Source organism: Camelina sativa, chromosome 8 (assembly GCF_030686135.1).
Source record: "Camelina sativa cultivar CO46 ecotype springtype chromosome 8, ASM3068613v1".
In the NCBI taxonomy this organism is placed as follows: Eukaryota; Viridiplantae; Streptophyta; class Magnoliopsida; order Brassicales; family Brassicaceae; genus Camelina; species Camelina sativa.
Genome location: NC_141887.1, coordinates 27,587,832 through 27,603,304, shown reverse-complemented (window position 1 = coordinate 27,603,304; position 15,473 = coordinate 27,587,832). Strand labels below are relative to the sequence as shown.

The 15,473-nt window shown below is 35.6% G+C and overlaps 4 protein-coding genes and 1 non-coding gene across 8 annotated transcripts; 3 read left to right on the top strand and 2 right to left on the bottom strand.

Moving 5' to 3' along the window:
- The first annotated feature begins 2,645 nt into the window (after positions 1–2,645).
- On the top strand, positions 2,646–3,748 carry LOC104708535 (WUSCHEL-related homeobox 7-like). Its single transcript, XM_010425128.2, has 2 exons — positions 2,646–3,081; positions 3,172–3,748. Exons 1-2 carry the CDS (start codon positions 2,721–2,723, stop codon positions 3,381–3,383), a joined length of 573 nt encoding a protein of 190 aa, XP_010423430.2. The 5' UTR covers positions 2,646–2,720; the 3' UTR covers positions 3,384–3,748.
- Positions 3,749–4,097: 349 nt separating this feature from the next.
- Positions 4,098–7,000, top strand: LOC104708534 (26S proteasome non-ATPase regulatory subunit 7 homolog A). The gene is made up of 10 exons (XM_010425127.2): positions 4,098–4,479; positions 4,953–5,045; positions 5,129–5,210; positions 5,403–5,499; positions 5,594–5,669; positions 5,784–5,842; positions 6,002–6,124; positions 6,290–6,347; positions 6,437–6,522; positions 6,621–7,000. Exons 1-10 carry the CDS (start codon positions 4,293–4,295, stop codon positions 6,684–6,686), a joined length of 927 nt encoding a protein of 308 aa, XP_010423429.1. The 5' UTR covers positions 4,098–4,292; the 3' UTR covers positions 6,687–7,000.
- Positions 7,001–9,730: 2,730 nt separating this feature from the next.
- On the bottom strand, positions 9,731–11,569 carry LOC104708533 (transcription factor DIVARICATA). The gene is made up of 2 exons (XM_010425126.3): positions 10,463–11,569; positions 9,731–10,317 (listed from the first exon to the last, which is right to left on the bottom strand). Exons 1-2 carry the CDS (start codon positions 10,876–10,878, stop codon positions 9,912–9,914), a joined length of 822 nt encoding a protein of 273 aa, XP_010423428.1. The 5' UTR covers positions 10,879–11,569; the 3' UTR covers positions 9,731–9,911.
- A 355-nt stretch (positions 11,570–11,924) lies between these two features.
- TRNAR-CCU (transfer RNA arginine (anticodon CCU)) lies at positions 11,925–11,997 on the top strand. The gene has a single exon. It is a non-coding gene; the product is annotated as a tRNA-Arg (tRNA).
- A 517-nt stretch (positions 11,998–12,514) lies between these two features.
- LOC104708532 (L10-interacting MYB domain-containing protein) lies at positions 12,515–15,043 on the bottom strand. 4 transcript variants are annotated; one of them, XM_087463431.1, is made up of 5 exons: positions 14,817–15,010; positions 14,576–14,637; positions 13,962–14,312; positions 13,366–13,860; positions 12,515–13,273 (listed from the first exon to the last, which is right to left on the bottom strand). In XM_087463431.1, the coding sequence occupies exons 3-5, from the start codon at positions 14,265–14,267 to the stop codon at positions 12,713–12,715; spliced, it is 1,362 nt and encodes a 453-aa protein (XP_087319557.1). In that variant the 5' UTR covers positions 14,268–14,312; positions 14,576–14,637; positions 14,817–15,010; the 3' UTR covers positions 12,515–12,712. The 4 variants fall into 4 exon arrangements, with proteins under 4 accessions (XP_087319557.1, XP_087319558.1, XP_010423422.1 ...); XM_087463432.1 differs by having other exon boundaries at positions 13,962–14,299; positions 14,817–15,005; XM_010425120.3 differs by lacking the exon at positions 14,576–14,637 and having other exon boundaries at positions 14,817–15,043.
- Positions 15,044–15,473: the final 430 nt, after the last annotated feature.

Genomic DNA, 15,473 nt, shown 5'->3' with positions numbered 1-15,473 from the left:
AAATAGTTCTACACTCGTTTGTAGCTTTGAATAATGAAAGTAAAGAGTTAATAAGTCATAAGTAATAAATGGATCCAATATAGTTCAAATTCTGATAAACTAAATTTTGAGGTAGATTTTGAAGGGTTTTACTGTTTAGGTGATGTTGATGGTAATGCAGATTATGTATAATTTCCATTTCTAGTTTCTTACAAAAGTATATTTAGTGACCGGCGTACCAAGAGGTTTTTATAAAAATGGAACAAAAATATGTATGAGAATGAAAAGTTGTAAGTGAATGGGAAATTTTAAAGTTTTGGGGTTGATGTTGGATGGATCAGCGACAAACGTGGAAGCAGTGAGATCCAAAAAGAAAGCTTTCCCAAGCTTCGTGAGCCGTAGGAGTCTAGTAACATTTTAAGCGTGCCACAATTTCATGCCCTTGTTTCCCGAGTTTTCATTTTTATTTTTATTTTAAATTTTTAACATAGAGCAAATAGTAATACGTGAATTTGTATCATTGATTAATCTATCATTTTATTGAATAACAATACGAATTGATTCTCTCACTTTACCAATCGTTTTATCTTGAGTGCATGTAGAGATTTTTCTGTTCCCCCCCCCCCCCCCCAATTCAATATAACGTGTATTATTCAATTGGAATCGTAAAACGAACTTACGCAATCGGAACAATGTCATTCAGGATAGACATTTTAATTTTTTTTTTTTTTTTTAAATCTGAAAGTAGTTTGACTTTTGACAACGCATGATGTTAACTTAGTGATAGTAATTTGTCTTTCGGAAGACAAAAAAAATATAGTAATAGTAATATGAAACAAAAATTAATAAGACTATTTGCATGCCATGTTGTAGTATTTATTTTCTTTTAGTTAAGATTTGGTTTTTTATTTTTTTGATGATCGGATAAACGACATTGACCTAGGAGTTAGAGCTGAAAAACCCGTTGCCAAGAACTAGTAGCCAAAACTTATGTCGCTTGAAGCTTTATTCCTCAAAAATTTTATTCAGTAGTATATAATCTCAATAGAAAAAATACAAATATTACTTTAGTAATTGATTAATCTGTGTATTAAATTAATGGTGCATGTAACATCATTGGGAATTGCAGGTAAGTGGGCATTACAATGTGAGACCACCTTCCACTTTTTTGACTAGGATGAGAACACACACATATGTTCTTTTTTTAAAATATATAATCACTTAATCAGATCATTTTAATATATATGCTCCAAAGTTATAAGAAAAAAAAATATTTTGATGCAACATATACGGATATACCTACCTATATATAACCAATATATGAACCATGCGTCGTCCAACGTTTTCAAACGTCCTGAAATATATACTTTTTGACATTTTATTATGTATAAAATCATATTTAAAGTTTGTAAAATCAGGCTTTTAATGTAAAAGTTTGAATCATATAGCCAAAAAATGTTTTTTCTTTCTAAAACCAACAGTTTGTTGATGAAATATGGTCTAAACGAATCTCTTTTTCAAATTAGAGAAAACACGTAATTTTTATAAAAATTAATATATTTTGTAAGTGATTATAAAATTAAAACAGTGACTATACTTAATCTATGGATGAGTCCAAGTAGCAAACACCAACGTGAACTTTGACTTTGAGGCCGAATCGATCTTCTCCTTTTATGTTTCTTTAAACTTTCAATTAAATTTGTGAAGTGTGAATATATAACGTTTTGTACGTATCAGTATGTTGTGTAGCAGAGCGACTCTTGTTTATAAAAACAATGTTTGGTTTATTCTAATTGTCATTTTATTCTTTGGATCTTTAGTCTTCGCTTAGCGTCTCGTGTAACATGTCTTCCTCCTCAAAACCATCACTACTAATTCACAACAACATACATCGCTATGCCAAGACACATCTTAATTCTTAAATAAAAAATTTCACAGTCGCTACAACCGTCATGTTAATTGAAAACACTGTTAAGAGGGAACATGCATGCTTATTATGGTTTTAACTTGTTTTAAACTATTGTAAATGTTAATTTTTGTAAGGATTCTACTCAATTTTCTAATCACCATTGCCGACCAAACTACTTTATCAAGTCACAGCTTTTGTGGAAAATTTCCCGTTAATTCATGAACCTTTCAATATGTTCACACAATACATAATCATTATATTAATTTTTGCGGCTAATTTTAGAATTATTGTACGATAACTGATCACACGCGCTAGTATGTTCTCTAGCTTAAATTTGCAACCCCACAGGTTTCAACATCCCACATTTAGTCCCTAATCAATAACCAAATTAATCAGTATACACTACACACTAATAAAATCATAAAATTACGTATATATTCATACGTAGTACATAACCCTAACTACGTAGGATAAATAAACGATCAAACTGCAGTAAAAAAATCAGTCTCTCACAAATCCCAAAAACAAAAGCATGCATTTCGTAATAAACAACGCACTGATTCTGTTTGATTTCTTCTACCTGTATCCTACACAACACTAATTAAACGACACAAAACTCAAAACACAGACAGACTTACTTAATCTATTCCCCTCAATATTTCTTTTTTGGATTATAATAATATCAACAAAAATTTCAAAAAAGACACACCATCTAATCATATCTATATATTCGAACACCAGCTGGTCCATTCACATCACACCTCATAACATATAAACATATTCAAAACCCTAAAACGCAAACATTTTAAGAACTCTGTTCTTTAATTTAATAATGTCTCCTGGCTTTCCCATCAAAGCTAGAGGACTAGGTCATAGCACTAACGGAGGAGGATCAGGGACGAAGTGTGGACGGTGGAATCCTACGGTGGAGCAAGTGAAGCTTCTGACGGATCTGTTCAAGGCGGGGCTGCGAACACCGAGCACCGATCAGATTCAGAAGATCTCTACGGAGCTGAGTTTCTACGGTAAGATCGAGAGCAAGAACGTGTTCTATTGGTTCCAAAACCATAAAGCTAGGGAGAGACAAAAGTGCCGCAAAATCTCCTCCGTTGATTTTGATCATCGTCAATACAAAGATCTCTCTGCTAGTCCTCATCGATACAGACCACGTCTTCATCAACCACAACGTAAAGGTTAATAAAGATATTGTATCTTTCTATATATGTAATTATCTCATTTTACATTAAAAAGACTAATAATATGTTTCCGTTTTTTTCTTGTAGATATTTTTGAAGTTTGTGACGAAGAAGAAGAGAAAGTGACACAGACGTTGCAACTCTTCCCATTATCGAAGGTTGAGAGAGCAAACGTTACTGCTGGGAGCCACAGCGAATACACACGAAAGCAAGCCTATACGACGGCGTTTTCCACATACTCAACATGTGGAGCTGAGATGGAACACCCGCCGTTGGATCTCCGATTAAGCTTTCTATGAAATCGATTGCTTTTGATATTAACGACTCTAGTGGATGGGGAAAATAAAATAAAGGCATGAGATCACAATTAGTTTAGAACTAGCTACCTATAGATTTTGGTCTTTATATGCATGAGATAATTAATTAGACCCTATTTTGGAACTATATGTTTTTTTTTTTTTTTTTGAGAAAGATTTTGGAACTATATGTTTAGAACTGAAATTGACATGATCGATCAGTTTCATTAGGCTGGTATAGAACTTAAAGATAGAGTTGTAGTCAAATTATGACTGTCCTATACTCCTATCATGGGATCATAATAGGGCAACTTCTACTTGTAACAAATTATTTGCCCCTTCTAGTGGTTAATTATATTTTGGTTACATTCGTTTTCTTTACCTTACTCTCTTCATTGTTACTTTGGCCCTCCCATAAAATGAGAATATATTTACAATTTACGTTATATAGTAACATTTGGATAAGTGCAAAAGAGAAGAAAAAGACACCAACAATGGCAGTGATGATACTGTTTTGTAGCACATTTACCCTTTTCTTGAAAGTATCCACAACTCTAGTTTATTTTCTCCTCTAGAATTCATATATTCACACTCGTTGGAATAAAAATAATTAAAAGAAAGTCCTAATACTAATCAGCTGATGGGTCGATAAATGGGTTCACCACAGGCCCTTCATATTGGGCTTAACAAAACATAGGCCCATTATATATCTAAAATAAGTGGAGAAATTAAAAGGCAAATTTGTGTTAGAGAGGTTTTATTTTTCCTGGAGAAAAGCAAACTCTCAAAGCAGCTCCGTCGGAGGAAAAAAAAAAGAAACCAGATCGGAAAAGTTCACTCTTTTCAAAACCTTCTCCGTAGAAATTCAGATTACTTAAAGCGAGAGAGAAGGTTTGATTTCTAATCCCAACAATGGATGTGATTAAGACGCAACAGATATCAGCAAGGACGATCGAGAAAGTGGTTGTTCATCCACTCGTCTTGCTTAGTATCGTCGACCATTACAATCGCGTCGCTAAGGACTCGCGCAAGCGTGTCGTCGGTGTTCTCCTCGGGAGCAGCTCCCGTGGTGTCGTTGATGTCACCAACAGCTACGCAGGTTAGCCTTTATTTTTATTTTTTGTTTACTTCTCAGATCTCAGATTCTGATGGGGTCTTTGGTATACTTAAGGGTTATTCGCATCTGGGTTCTAGCGAGATGTATATAATAACCACAATTTAGGGTTTTTGTAGCTGTTTTGTGAAGTTCTGTTCCGGAATTGAGCACTTTTTAAATTTGATTTTGTTATATACTCTCTGATATATTTACTTCAGGAAAGTCTGGTCTCGCTAGGGTTTTGGATTCAGTAGATCTCTCAGTGACTACTCGTATGTTTTGGAATTTTCCAATATTTACTTGAATTGAAGTGAAAGAGACAATTTTTAGGTTGATTTGTTGGAGGTTTTACTTGCATTTTAGTTTGCAAAAGTGGGTTTAGTCCTTTGGACACTGTTGCATATATATATATATATATATATATATATATATATGAGTCTGTGACTCATTTAACATTTGAAAATTTTGATTTGTAGTGCCCTTCGAGGAGGATGACAAAGACCCAAGTATCTGGTTTCTTGATCACAACTACCATGAGTCAATGTTCCACATGTTCAAGAGAATTAATGGTATTTTCTCAGGAAATTGATGCTTAGACCATATTTTATAATGTAGAAACCAGGCTTTTTAACAAAGGTTATTTGCTTTTCAGCCAAGGAGCATGTTGTAGGTTGGTACAGCACAGGCCCTAAACTTCGAGAGAATGATTTGGACGTTCACGCGTTGTTCAATGGGTAAGTATCCAGCTTAGTCATTCAAGTAGCAATTTACTGGCCTTTATCTTATTTTCTGTTGACATGTGAGATGGATTGAAGATATGCTGGTTCTTAAAAGCCTTATTTTAGGCAGAAAATCCGTTCTTTCTCACTTTTTTGTTGCTTCTGTTTCATCTTCAATTAAGCTTCGTTTTGCTTCTGATTCTGCAGCTATGTTCCAAATCCAGTGTTGGTCATTATTGATGTCCAGCCTAAAGAACTTGGAATCCCCACAAAAGCATACTATGCGGTGGAGGAAGTCAAGGAGGTAAGATGCAAACCCTTCCGAATCTTGTCCATGTTATACAGTTGCATTCTTATATTTAATCAGCTGCTGATTAAACACTTCGTTGTCTCTTCAGAATGCTACTCAGAAAAGCCAGAAAGTCTTTGTTCATGTGTCTACAGAAATTGCTGCTCATGAAGTCGAGGAAATAGGTATGTCCAAAATGGTTTGATCACCTTGGTTTGATGTCTAAAAAAGTATATTTTTTTACTGCTTCGGAGAGACGTCTTTTGACACTTACCTGCTTCATTCTCCTTCTTGTACAGGCGTGGAACATTTGCTCAGGGATGTGAAAGACACAACAATCAGTACCCTGGCGACTGAGGTACTTGTCTTTACAGTACTTGAATGTTTCATTATCATCTGTAGAAATGTCTGCTGAAATCATCCCTTGGAGGATCTGTATTGATGTTCCTGCAACATTATGAACATAAGAGATTCTGCTCGAGGACTTACATAGCGTATATTGTATTCTGATCCCCAGGTCACAGCAAAACTTACTGCTTTGAAAGGACTGGATGCACGTCTTCGGGAGATCCGGAGTTACCTTGACCTTGTAATTGAAGGAAAGCTCCCTTTAAACCATGAGATTTTATACCATCTGCAGGTTAGAACTTACATATCTTCATTTAAGTGTTCTGGCTCTAGAAATTATGGTTATAAACTATTTGATATTGTCCAAATCGGTGATCTTTCCTCTTTATAATTTTCTAGTCACTGTCTCGGCTATTGGTTATCTCATCTAATGAAATATTCCTCTTAAAATCGATAGGACGTTTTCAACTTGCTTCCTAACCTGAATGTGAACGAGTTGGTCAAGGCCTTCTCAGGTGAGTTTCTGCTATCAACTTTGAAATTATATTGACTGCTTTCTTGAAGCATTTTGCGTCATTAGTCTCACTGCATTTATAATGTGCAGTGAAAACAAATGACATGATGCTCGTTATCTATTTATCATCCCTCATTCGGAGTGTAATTGCGTTACACAACTTGATCAACAACAAGGTAAGATCTTTACTCTCTCTCTCTCACACGGCACACAATAATGTGAAAGTACCTGAACTTTTGATTGTGATTGTAATTCTTGGGATGCTATGTTTCAGTTGCTGAACAAGGAACATGAAAAAGCAGAGGACTCAAAGCCTGTGGCCATACCTGCCACCAGCTAGATCATGTTTTCTCGTGACTTGGTCATCATTGCCCTGCGATGACGGCAGCTGTTGTGTGTTCTCGTCACCCAAAAGAAGGGACAAGTCTGGGGGACGAGCCAGTTTAGTTTGATATCGGCTCTCTTTCGGAGTGTTGATTTCTCAACTGTTCTGATTCAGAATGTATCAAAGAGTCTTTTCATTATATCATTCAAGTTGGTTAGGTTTTTAGGCCTCTTTTGAGAGGTTTTAAGATACAAAGTTTCACGTCAATGTGTCGAAATCTCCACAAAGGGTCTTTATCCTAATGAAATTCTTGAGTTTTTTCTTCTTCATCACATTTAGCATATGGTTTATTCATATGTTTACTGGTTTCTGATCGGCAATAGCTTGAATTATACAATCTTATGTTATCCAGTCACTGAGTTTCTTCGGTATATCCAAATTTAGCATCTAGATTCACCATTCGAATGTAGAATTCGGTTGTTCGTTGTTCAAATTCAATCTATCCTCCATATATCATACAATTAAAGCAACAAATATGAAATGTCTGAATAGAGAGAGGCATTGACCCAGTTCATTGACGACAACAAGGGAGACTAGACCTTTTGGATGAGTCCCTTAAGCAACATTCAACAACAACGACAAGAAAATTAAAGTGAAAAAAAGGATGATGAAGGAAAAGTAAAGTTAACAAATGGCGTAAGCTTCGTGAAAAAGATATTTGATGATAAGGGACAGAAACGAAAACAAGAAGGTGCTTTGTTTGATGATACGCATTAATATGCTTCTTTTTCTATGTCTGCCTCTTTTGAACATAGTTTTTTTAAGAAAATATACGTATTCTATTGCTACTCCTTCCTTTGTTGATGACTAACTCGTTAACTAAAATTAGGAAATATACGATTACAAATCAACTAGTTGTTTTCTTAGGAATAGGATTAGGTCTTAATAAGCTTTGACGTTTCCCGTAATTCTTAATATAATTGTGTGATGTTTTTACTTTGAAATTGAAATCCAAACTGTTACATATTCTGCATATACAAAAGAAAAAAAGAAAAAAAGAAAAAAATCCAAATAACGTAACCTATCACTACAAAAAGTAATTAATACTGTAGTTGTATTGTATATTATACAGACGCGACGTAAGCTTTCAAGAAGGCCTTTCATATTAGTATGTTTAGTGGTTAGGCTGCATAACCCATTGAGGTGACCAAATCCAAATGACGAAGTAAATGAAGTGCTTAATTTATTAACTATAAACAATATTCTGAGTGTTGCTAAATTGACATGGTATAAAAGTTATACATGTATATACGACTGTAGACCTGTCATTGGGTTTCTTTCAAACGCCTCATATGGAGCCACGAGGAAACAAATCGACATAAACATATATTCAGCAATTCGAATGGTGGTAGAATTTTATCTACTCCAACCGACCTAGCTACATTATTATAAACTAGTATCTTAGGGTTTTTAATTTTATTCCCGCATGAAAATTAATAGGATTCTGATTCTCTTAAAGTGACTATATATAGTAGTAGTATATACTATTCACTATTTACTCAATAAAAATAAAATAAATGGAGATGGCTTAATATTATTACGTAGTAACGTACTGTTTGTGATTTAAAAGTGTAAGTGAGAGGCTTTTTGGCCATGGTCGGAAAGTTAAATACTTCAGAATATCTTTTATTTTATTCTCAAATGTTTTGATTGGAAAACTGAGATTGTGAATGGTTGCAGCGTTTGGGACGGACAAATCTATCTGCGTATTGTACCGTTTTTTATTTACTATTCAACAAATGTAGTTCGCAGTGGTGCGGTCCAAATAAAACAGAGACAAGACCGTAGCGGACCAACTGCGGACCGCTTTTGCATACAAATAAAGTTGATCTGCAGCGGTTTGTAGTCTACCTTAAAAATAGAGCGGTCCAGACTGCAGATGGATTTGGCCGTTCTGACCGCAGTTACCATTCAAACCCTGAAAGTTCTCTAGCTAATAAAAATTAAAAAGAGATTCAATATATCTTCTCTTTTTTATATTCAGAAAATATGTATCTTTGATATAGTACAGAAAATCATGTACATTTTGTTTATTAAATACATCATATCAAAAAGAGATGATAATGATATATGGTGTCACAATTCTAAAATTTTTAAAACATATTGTGATAGAACAAGACTTGAATCATGTTGAAAAGCATTACATATATATATATTATCAAATTTGTCTACTGATATGCAAAAAAATAAAATCTTCCACTTCTGTTAGTTCTTTTATTAAAATAATCATGATTCATGACAAGAAAAAATCATTTGTTCCGGGAGCATATACAACTGTTCTACTTGTACCAAACTGTTATATTTGTGTGTGAAGAATAATAATATATTTAAGGACACCATTAAATTTTTATAAACATAACAACAATATTGAGGGAGCAAAGGGTTGGTGTAATAGGTGAAAAGAATGTGATTCTTTGTGCCGAAAGTGGAATGCAGACTCAGCTTCTAATTATATACCGTTTACGAGTTAGTGGTCAAGCTTTGCCACCCATACACATACACACACACACACAATATATCCAACACTCACTTTTATTCCTTTTTTTACATCAATTTTTAGACATTGTTTTGTTTAAGTAAAAGAAAATTTTATACATTGTTATATTGGAAAACGCATATCAAAATTTTCTTGACAAATATTCTTGTGAATCTCATATTATATGTTTTGAGACAAGTAGCCTTGGAATGCATACCGCGCATCGTGAACAAAAGAGTCCAAATACAAATCAATACTCAACCTCAACCGAATTAAAGTTGGAATGAAGCTTAATATACATGTTTTATCATGTAGATGTTCGGAACTAAATTATCAAAAGATGAACCAGCGTATTAATGTACATGTTTCATCATCTCAAGTTTATAAAAGTTAACAAAAGTTTTGTGTTATATTAAAAAAAAAAATCTAAGAAAATGACTGACCGTTACAGTTGCAAGTAAAGCCATAAACCCACCAATTAGTTCTTTTGGGTAAAAAGACATGGGCATGCATACTAGATATATATTAGCTAATCTATGTTTATTCCACAAACATAACATACATATTCACATACTAATTACTTTTCATCTAATCATGTAACATAACCATAATTGTAAGTTTAACCATAAAACATAATTCTGGAGTTTTTCCATTAATGCATTAATTACAGTTTTCAAAATTCGACATTATTCTCACTACGAGTTTCAGGATCTTGTGATTGTGTAACCTCCATCACAGTAGACATCTGCTCCAGCGAACTTAATGGTAGCAGGATCGCCGGGAGACCTGACCGAGGAAAGATTCTGGCCAAGAAACATCACTCTCTCCTCTGCATTATCTCTGTGGGTGAACCCTTGTTTCGGCTCGGCCTGTTCTGAAACGAAGCAGCCTTGATCAGACGATGGACGGCTGAGATTGGCGTTCAGAAGATTGACGGTGGTTATGTCGTGAATGCTAGGCCGACGTTTGTCTTTGGCGCCGGAGAGCTGTCTCTGGTAGTACTTTTGGGCATGGCTTGCAACCTGAGTCGGTGTTTTTGATCCCACAAAGTTCCTCGATATGTTTCTCCAATCTCCTTTCCCGTACTTCAGAAGCCCTAACAAGAACCTCCTGCAGAGAACAATTGAAAAGAAAAATGAAAAACAAAGCATCAGCAAACCAACCAACCAACAAAACAAAGAAGTGACGTGCAACTTAAGAAACTAAGAAGAGTGACTTGTGTGACAAGGATCACAGAGCTCAAATAGTTCTTCACCTATGTTCTTCCTCCGTCCATGGGACTCCTTTCCTTCGATCTTGATCAAAACCTTTGGCTCCATTAGGCAGTTTACGATACGCATCAAAGTCACGCAGACTCACAAGCTGATCATCGAATCCACATGGAGCAGAACGGTAACCCGGGATTGGGACAAGTCCTGCTTCAATATCGAAGAGGTCTTCTTCAAGCTTAGAGTATTGCCTCATGACATCAGATATGGTCTTTCCAGGGATCATATCAGCAACTTTGAACCAGCGGTCAGGCGTATCATCAGCATAGACAGCGAGGGCTCGCTCAAACTTCTTGTTCTCTTCTTTAGTCCAGCTCGAGCTTTGCAAGCACATCATCTCTTGAACTACGAACCGGTGGTCAGAGGTTGGCACGTGCGAGATTAGTGGATGCAGAGTCTCCATCGTTTAAAGGCTAGGAGAGAAAAAGTTTCACCTATAAAGTAGTTATGAGTTTTGTTCTCTCTAATTTTTTGGTAGCTTGAAGCTTTGATTTGTGGATGTAGTGAAAGACTGAAAGCTTTTAATTTTATAGGATCTAAAGATATATAGGAATCAAACGGGGGAAATTAACGAATAGTTTAATGATGGAATCAAAGAACCTGATTTAGTGAGAGATTTTTGCATAAATTGAAGAATCTGGAACAATAACACAAAAGACTAAAACTTTGAAGAATCCTTGAGAATCTGCAAAAGTGGGTCGTCAGAGGAAAACAAAACAAGCAAAACCCGAATAGTAGAAAGAGAACAAGTGCAGGAAATGGAGAAGCGAGAGAGAGAGTGAGAGAGAAAGAGAGGTGAAGCAAAGGGAAAGAACAAGAATTTGTGGTATATGTATTATAGAGAGTGCATGTGTGTAAAGTTGTAACCAATGAAACCACTCCACTCTCCTACTTGGTTTCATTTTTATTCAAAGAGGATTCTTCAGATTGAATCAAATAATTAAAAATAACAATAGACTTCAATTAAACAAATTATTACTAGGCCAACATCTCATATCCTTCCAAAATTTTGATAACCACTAGAACTAGAATTCATTGTTTTTCTCTTTTCTTGTTAGGTAATTTTTGTCTAATATTATTCAAAATAAATCCACAACACATAAAGTAAAGTTGTTCGTATTTAAATGTAATGACAGTTTACGTGTGATATACGTCGGTTTGCCTAAGGCTTAACTAATCTAAAAGAAAACACTTAAAAGCAATGTGATTAATTGCTACAAATTTTTTTATAAATTAAGTAACATAACGACACTTTATTCTTTATGTCTTTTTTGGTTTGTTACGTTACGTATCATTTAAGACTGGAGGAAAATGATATTTCTAAGAAATTTAAAGAAAATATCATAAGCCGTCGGCCGCCATATTTAAAGAAAGAATCAAAGAAAAATAAGTGTGTGACGAACATGGCGACGTTAATTTGACAGATATGTGATAATATTGGTTACGTAAGCGCCTGTAGCTCAGTGGATAGAGCGTCTGTTTCCTAAGCAGAAGGTCGTAGGTTCGACCCCTACCTGGCGCGTCTCATTTAAATTTTAGTTAATCACTTAAACCTGAAAGGTGTAATTACTTAATTATTTAATAGTATGCGACTAAACTTTTTGTTTTTCCTTTTTTTCTTTGCCCACTTTGTTACTAGTTTTTTTTGTCGTCACTCGCTTTATCTACTTTATATTCAAAAGATTCTAATCAACTCTCTCAAAAGCCACTTTCACACACTACATTGTCGGTGGCTCCAAACTTGTTCTGCTCTCATGTAATGTGCATGGAAATTTTAAGGAAATATATTGAAGTATAAAGTTTTCATAACTGCAACTTGTACACAAGATTCTGAATATCTTCTCCGAATGAGTCAGTGAAAGGTAAATTTATTATCTTCTCCGAACGAGTTATTGAAAGGTAAATTTATTATAGGTTTTAGATTTTTTTGTGGGGGAAGTGGAGTTGGAGTACATTACAGACTAATACAAAATGGTTAAAACTTGGTTACAAGTAAGTTACAAAATGTTGTGTAATACACTTGTCACAACAACACAAAGTTTTGAAGGAGGTGTTTATATTGTAAAAATATGACATACAACCACTTAAAATTTGGCAATTCAAAGGTTCATCAACATGATCTCTACCTTCTGTTTTATATATATAAGTAATAAAGAAAGATTCATTTGGGTATAAAATCAGACAGAAACAGAGTTTAAAATTAACACAAAGGATGGCTTTTAGCTTTATAACTTAACCTATGTTGTAGTAGTAACAGCAAGCGAAGCAGAGTGAAGTCTCTCCAACCATGCGATTCTCAAACTCGGCTTCTTCAGCTCTAAGAATATCTCTCTATACTCTCTCTTCAGAAACAGATCCAACGCATACAAGTAGAGCTCACTACCTTCTTCCACCTCATTCATCGCGTCAAGTCTTTGAATGCATTCTCCAATGCTGTACATAAGCTTTGCCGATTCAATCTCAACGCATACTGGACTTTCCTGTAACATACCGTCACTCATTGACTTCATGGCATCCAACGGTTGAGCGGTTTCGCTTTCTATCCGATCTTCTTGCAACCGAGACTCTGCGTAACCACCATTTAGCCTGGAGGTTTCTGCTTCATCTATGTGGTGCTTTGATAATGGAGTTGGGTGATTCCATTGTGGTGACTCAGAACGATTGTAGAGGAGCTTCTTGCGCAAACGCGAAGGAGGAGTGTATGTCTCTCCAGGTTCTATAACCCCGTTGAAAATTATAGCTAGTTGCTCAGCATGAGGAACTTCCTTGTGGCGGAATAGTCCTGCTTTTGGGTTTTCCTGTGATAAACCAAAGAGAGAAGCTTTTTTCAAAATGAAGTCCAGTGGAAGTACGTAGGACCAACAAAGTTAGACAAGTAGCATTATCATACCCGAATATAGATTCGCCAGTCCTCTTCTGTTGCACCAAAACTACGAGTCTCAGGATCCCATTTCATGCTACTAGCTCCAACGAGTTGACACCAAACCTTCCAAGCCTTCCTAGTACAATCCCAGTGGTTTTTAAGCTGCGCTCTTGTATAAGCAAGGCCGGTATTATCATTAATTGTCTCAAGAATCGTCTTCCAACCTTCCTTGTTAAAATGTGCCTCGGGTCTGTTTCCTTTCAAAGTCTCTTGAACCAACAGATCAAGAAACAGCTCATGTGTAGATGGAGACCAATATCCTTTTGTTTGAGGGTTAGATGAACTACACATGCTTTGGTTATCTTCATCTTCTTCCTCGTAACAACTTCTTCGCCTCTTCTTTACACTTGTAAGCAAAACTCCCTCATCTTTGACCTCTACATTCCTACCCGCAAAGATAATCTCTAGCTTCTTGAGATCTGGCGGAACACTCAACCTATACTGTCCAGCATCAGGATTCCCCTGCAGCAAAATCAATCACTCACCTTTTTAGCCTCTCACAAAGAAACAGAAAAAGTGATCATTTTTAAAAAATTATAACAACTGGTTTTGTGACTTGTAACCTGTAAATAGATAGCCCAGTCATCATCACTCGCACCAAACGTGTTGGTCTCAGGATCCCAACTCATATAACTGCTTTCAACGAGTCTACGCCATATTTTCCATTGCCTGCCCATTGTATCCCAATGGTTTTTAAGCTGCATTCTATCGTACATTGCCCCTGTCTTCTCCTGAAACGATGACAATATATTCCTCCAACCTTCTTTCGTAAAATGTGTCCCGGGTTTATTCCCTAGCAATGTTTGCTCCACGCATAGCTCAACAAACACTCTGTGATATTCAGGCTCCCACACTGCTTTTGGCCTCATTTTTTTTTTCTCACTTCTTTATCTCCAAACTCCTAACAATAAAAACTATTGAACATTACATAAGTGTTACATGTCTTATAACAACAAGAAACAAACAAAGAGAGATATCATATAAACAGTCGTACAATTGAACAATTTCAAAAAACAGAACACAAAAACATAATTGTGGGACATGAAGACAATTAGATCCTTATTACAAAAGCAAACAAAGATACACAAAAATCCATATCATAAAGAGTCATACAATTGCATAAAGATTAGCATGAAGAATTCAAGAAACAGAACACAAATTATATAAACTTATAGACCTGTTAGATCAAGAGTTCTAGAGCTCCAAAATGCTGATGATGCAAAGAATCTATGGATGATACTGAAACAGAGAACGCAGACGCGTTTACATGAAACGTGTTTCAGTGGGATGAAAATAAAAATCTGATTACGCGACCTGAGACTTCCTCCCCAATTCAAAAGGGGGGAATTTGCAAGAAACCCTAATTCGAGTAATTTGAAGGATTGAAGAAATTACGATAATGGTTAAAGAACTCTCACCGGCGGGAAGGCGGAAGCCGCAGAAACAGATTTTTAGGAAACGGAGAACGTTACCCGGAATCTGATGGAAACGCGATAGCGATTGAGTGGCCAACACTGTGACGGGTGTGTGTGGCTGGAGAAGCCGATCGCGATTTTTCCTCCCTTTCTCTCTGTTTTTTTTTTTTTTTTTTTTTGCGTTTGCGCCGCACTGTGCGGATTTGGAAGGTGTTTACTAAAACTTATGGGCTGGGCCGAGTTACTTGCTCATGCGCGTCATGGACCTCGATGAAGAGATACTCTAGTTCGTTAAGAGGATTTAGACAGGTTTGTGTTGAGTCCGGTCCTGATTTTGCAATCCGGTTTAGATTTTTCTTTTTGCTCTTTTTTTTTTGTCAAAACATATTTTAAATTTTATAGCTGATTTGTATATAGATGGGAAACTAAATCATAAAGATGATTATTATTCCTAAAAAATATATATTTAGGTGACGATTTGTGGGGGAGGATGACCACGATTACCCTAATTAATTACAATAACGTGAAACAGTAAATTAGCCACAAGGAAAAATCCACTCTAGGAATTCACCGTGAGTTCTAAGAATAGTGAAATCAAAACTGAAAAATGATCAAATGATGAAAAGGATCGCCTCAAAGGACTGGTTTCAGTGATGGAAG

Coding starts and splice junctions, on each gene's coding strand:
- LOC104708535 (XM_010425128.2), top strand. CDS start 2,721: ATGTCTCCTGGCTTTCCCATCAAAGCTAGAGGACTAGGTCATAGCACT. Junction 3,082..3,171: donor TCATCAACCACAACGTAAAG/GTTAATAAAGAT, acceptor TTTTTCTTGTAG/ATATTTTTGAAGTTTGTGAC.
- LOC104708534 (XM_010425127.2), top strand. CDS start 4,293: ATGGATGTGATTAAGACGCAACAGATATCAGCAAGGACGATCGAGAAA. Junction 5,843..6,001: donor TCAGTACCCTGGCGACTGAG/GTACTTGTCTTT, acceptor TCTGATCCCCAG/GTCACAGCAAAACTTACTGC. Junction 6,523..6,620: donor ACAACTTGATCAACAACAAG/GTAAGATCTTTA, acceptor GCTATGTTTCAG/TTGCTGAACAAGGAACATGA.
- LOC104708533 (XM_010425126.3), bottom strand. CDS start 10,878: ATGGAGACTCTGCATCCACTAATCTCGCACGTGCCAACCTCTGACCAC. Junction 10,318..10,462: donor TGGACGGAGGAAGAACATAG/GTGAAGAACTAT, acceptor TGTTCTCTGCAG/GAGGTTCTTGTTAGGGCTTC.
- LOC104708532 (XM_010425120.3), bottom strand. CDS start 14,267: ATGAGGCCAAAAGCAGTGTGGGAGCCTGAATATCACAGAGTGTTTGTT. Junction 13,861..13,961: donor ACTGGGCTATCTATTTACAG/GTTACAAGTCAC, acceptor ATTTTGCTGCAG/GGGAATCCTGATGCTGGACA. Junction 13,274..13,365: donor ACTGGCGAATCTATATTCGG/GTATGATAATGC, acceptor GGTTTATCACAG/GAAAACCCAAAAGCAGGACT.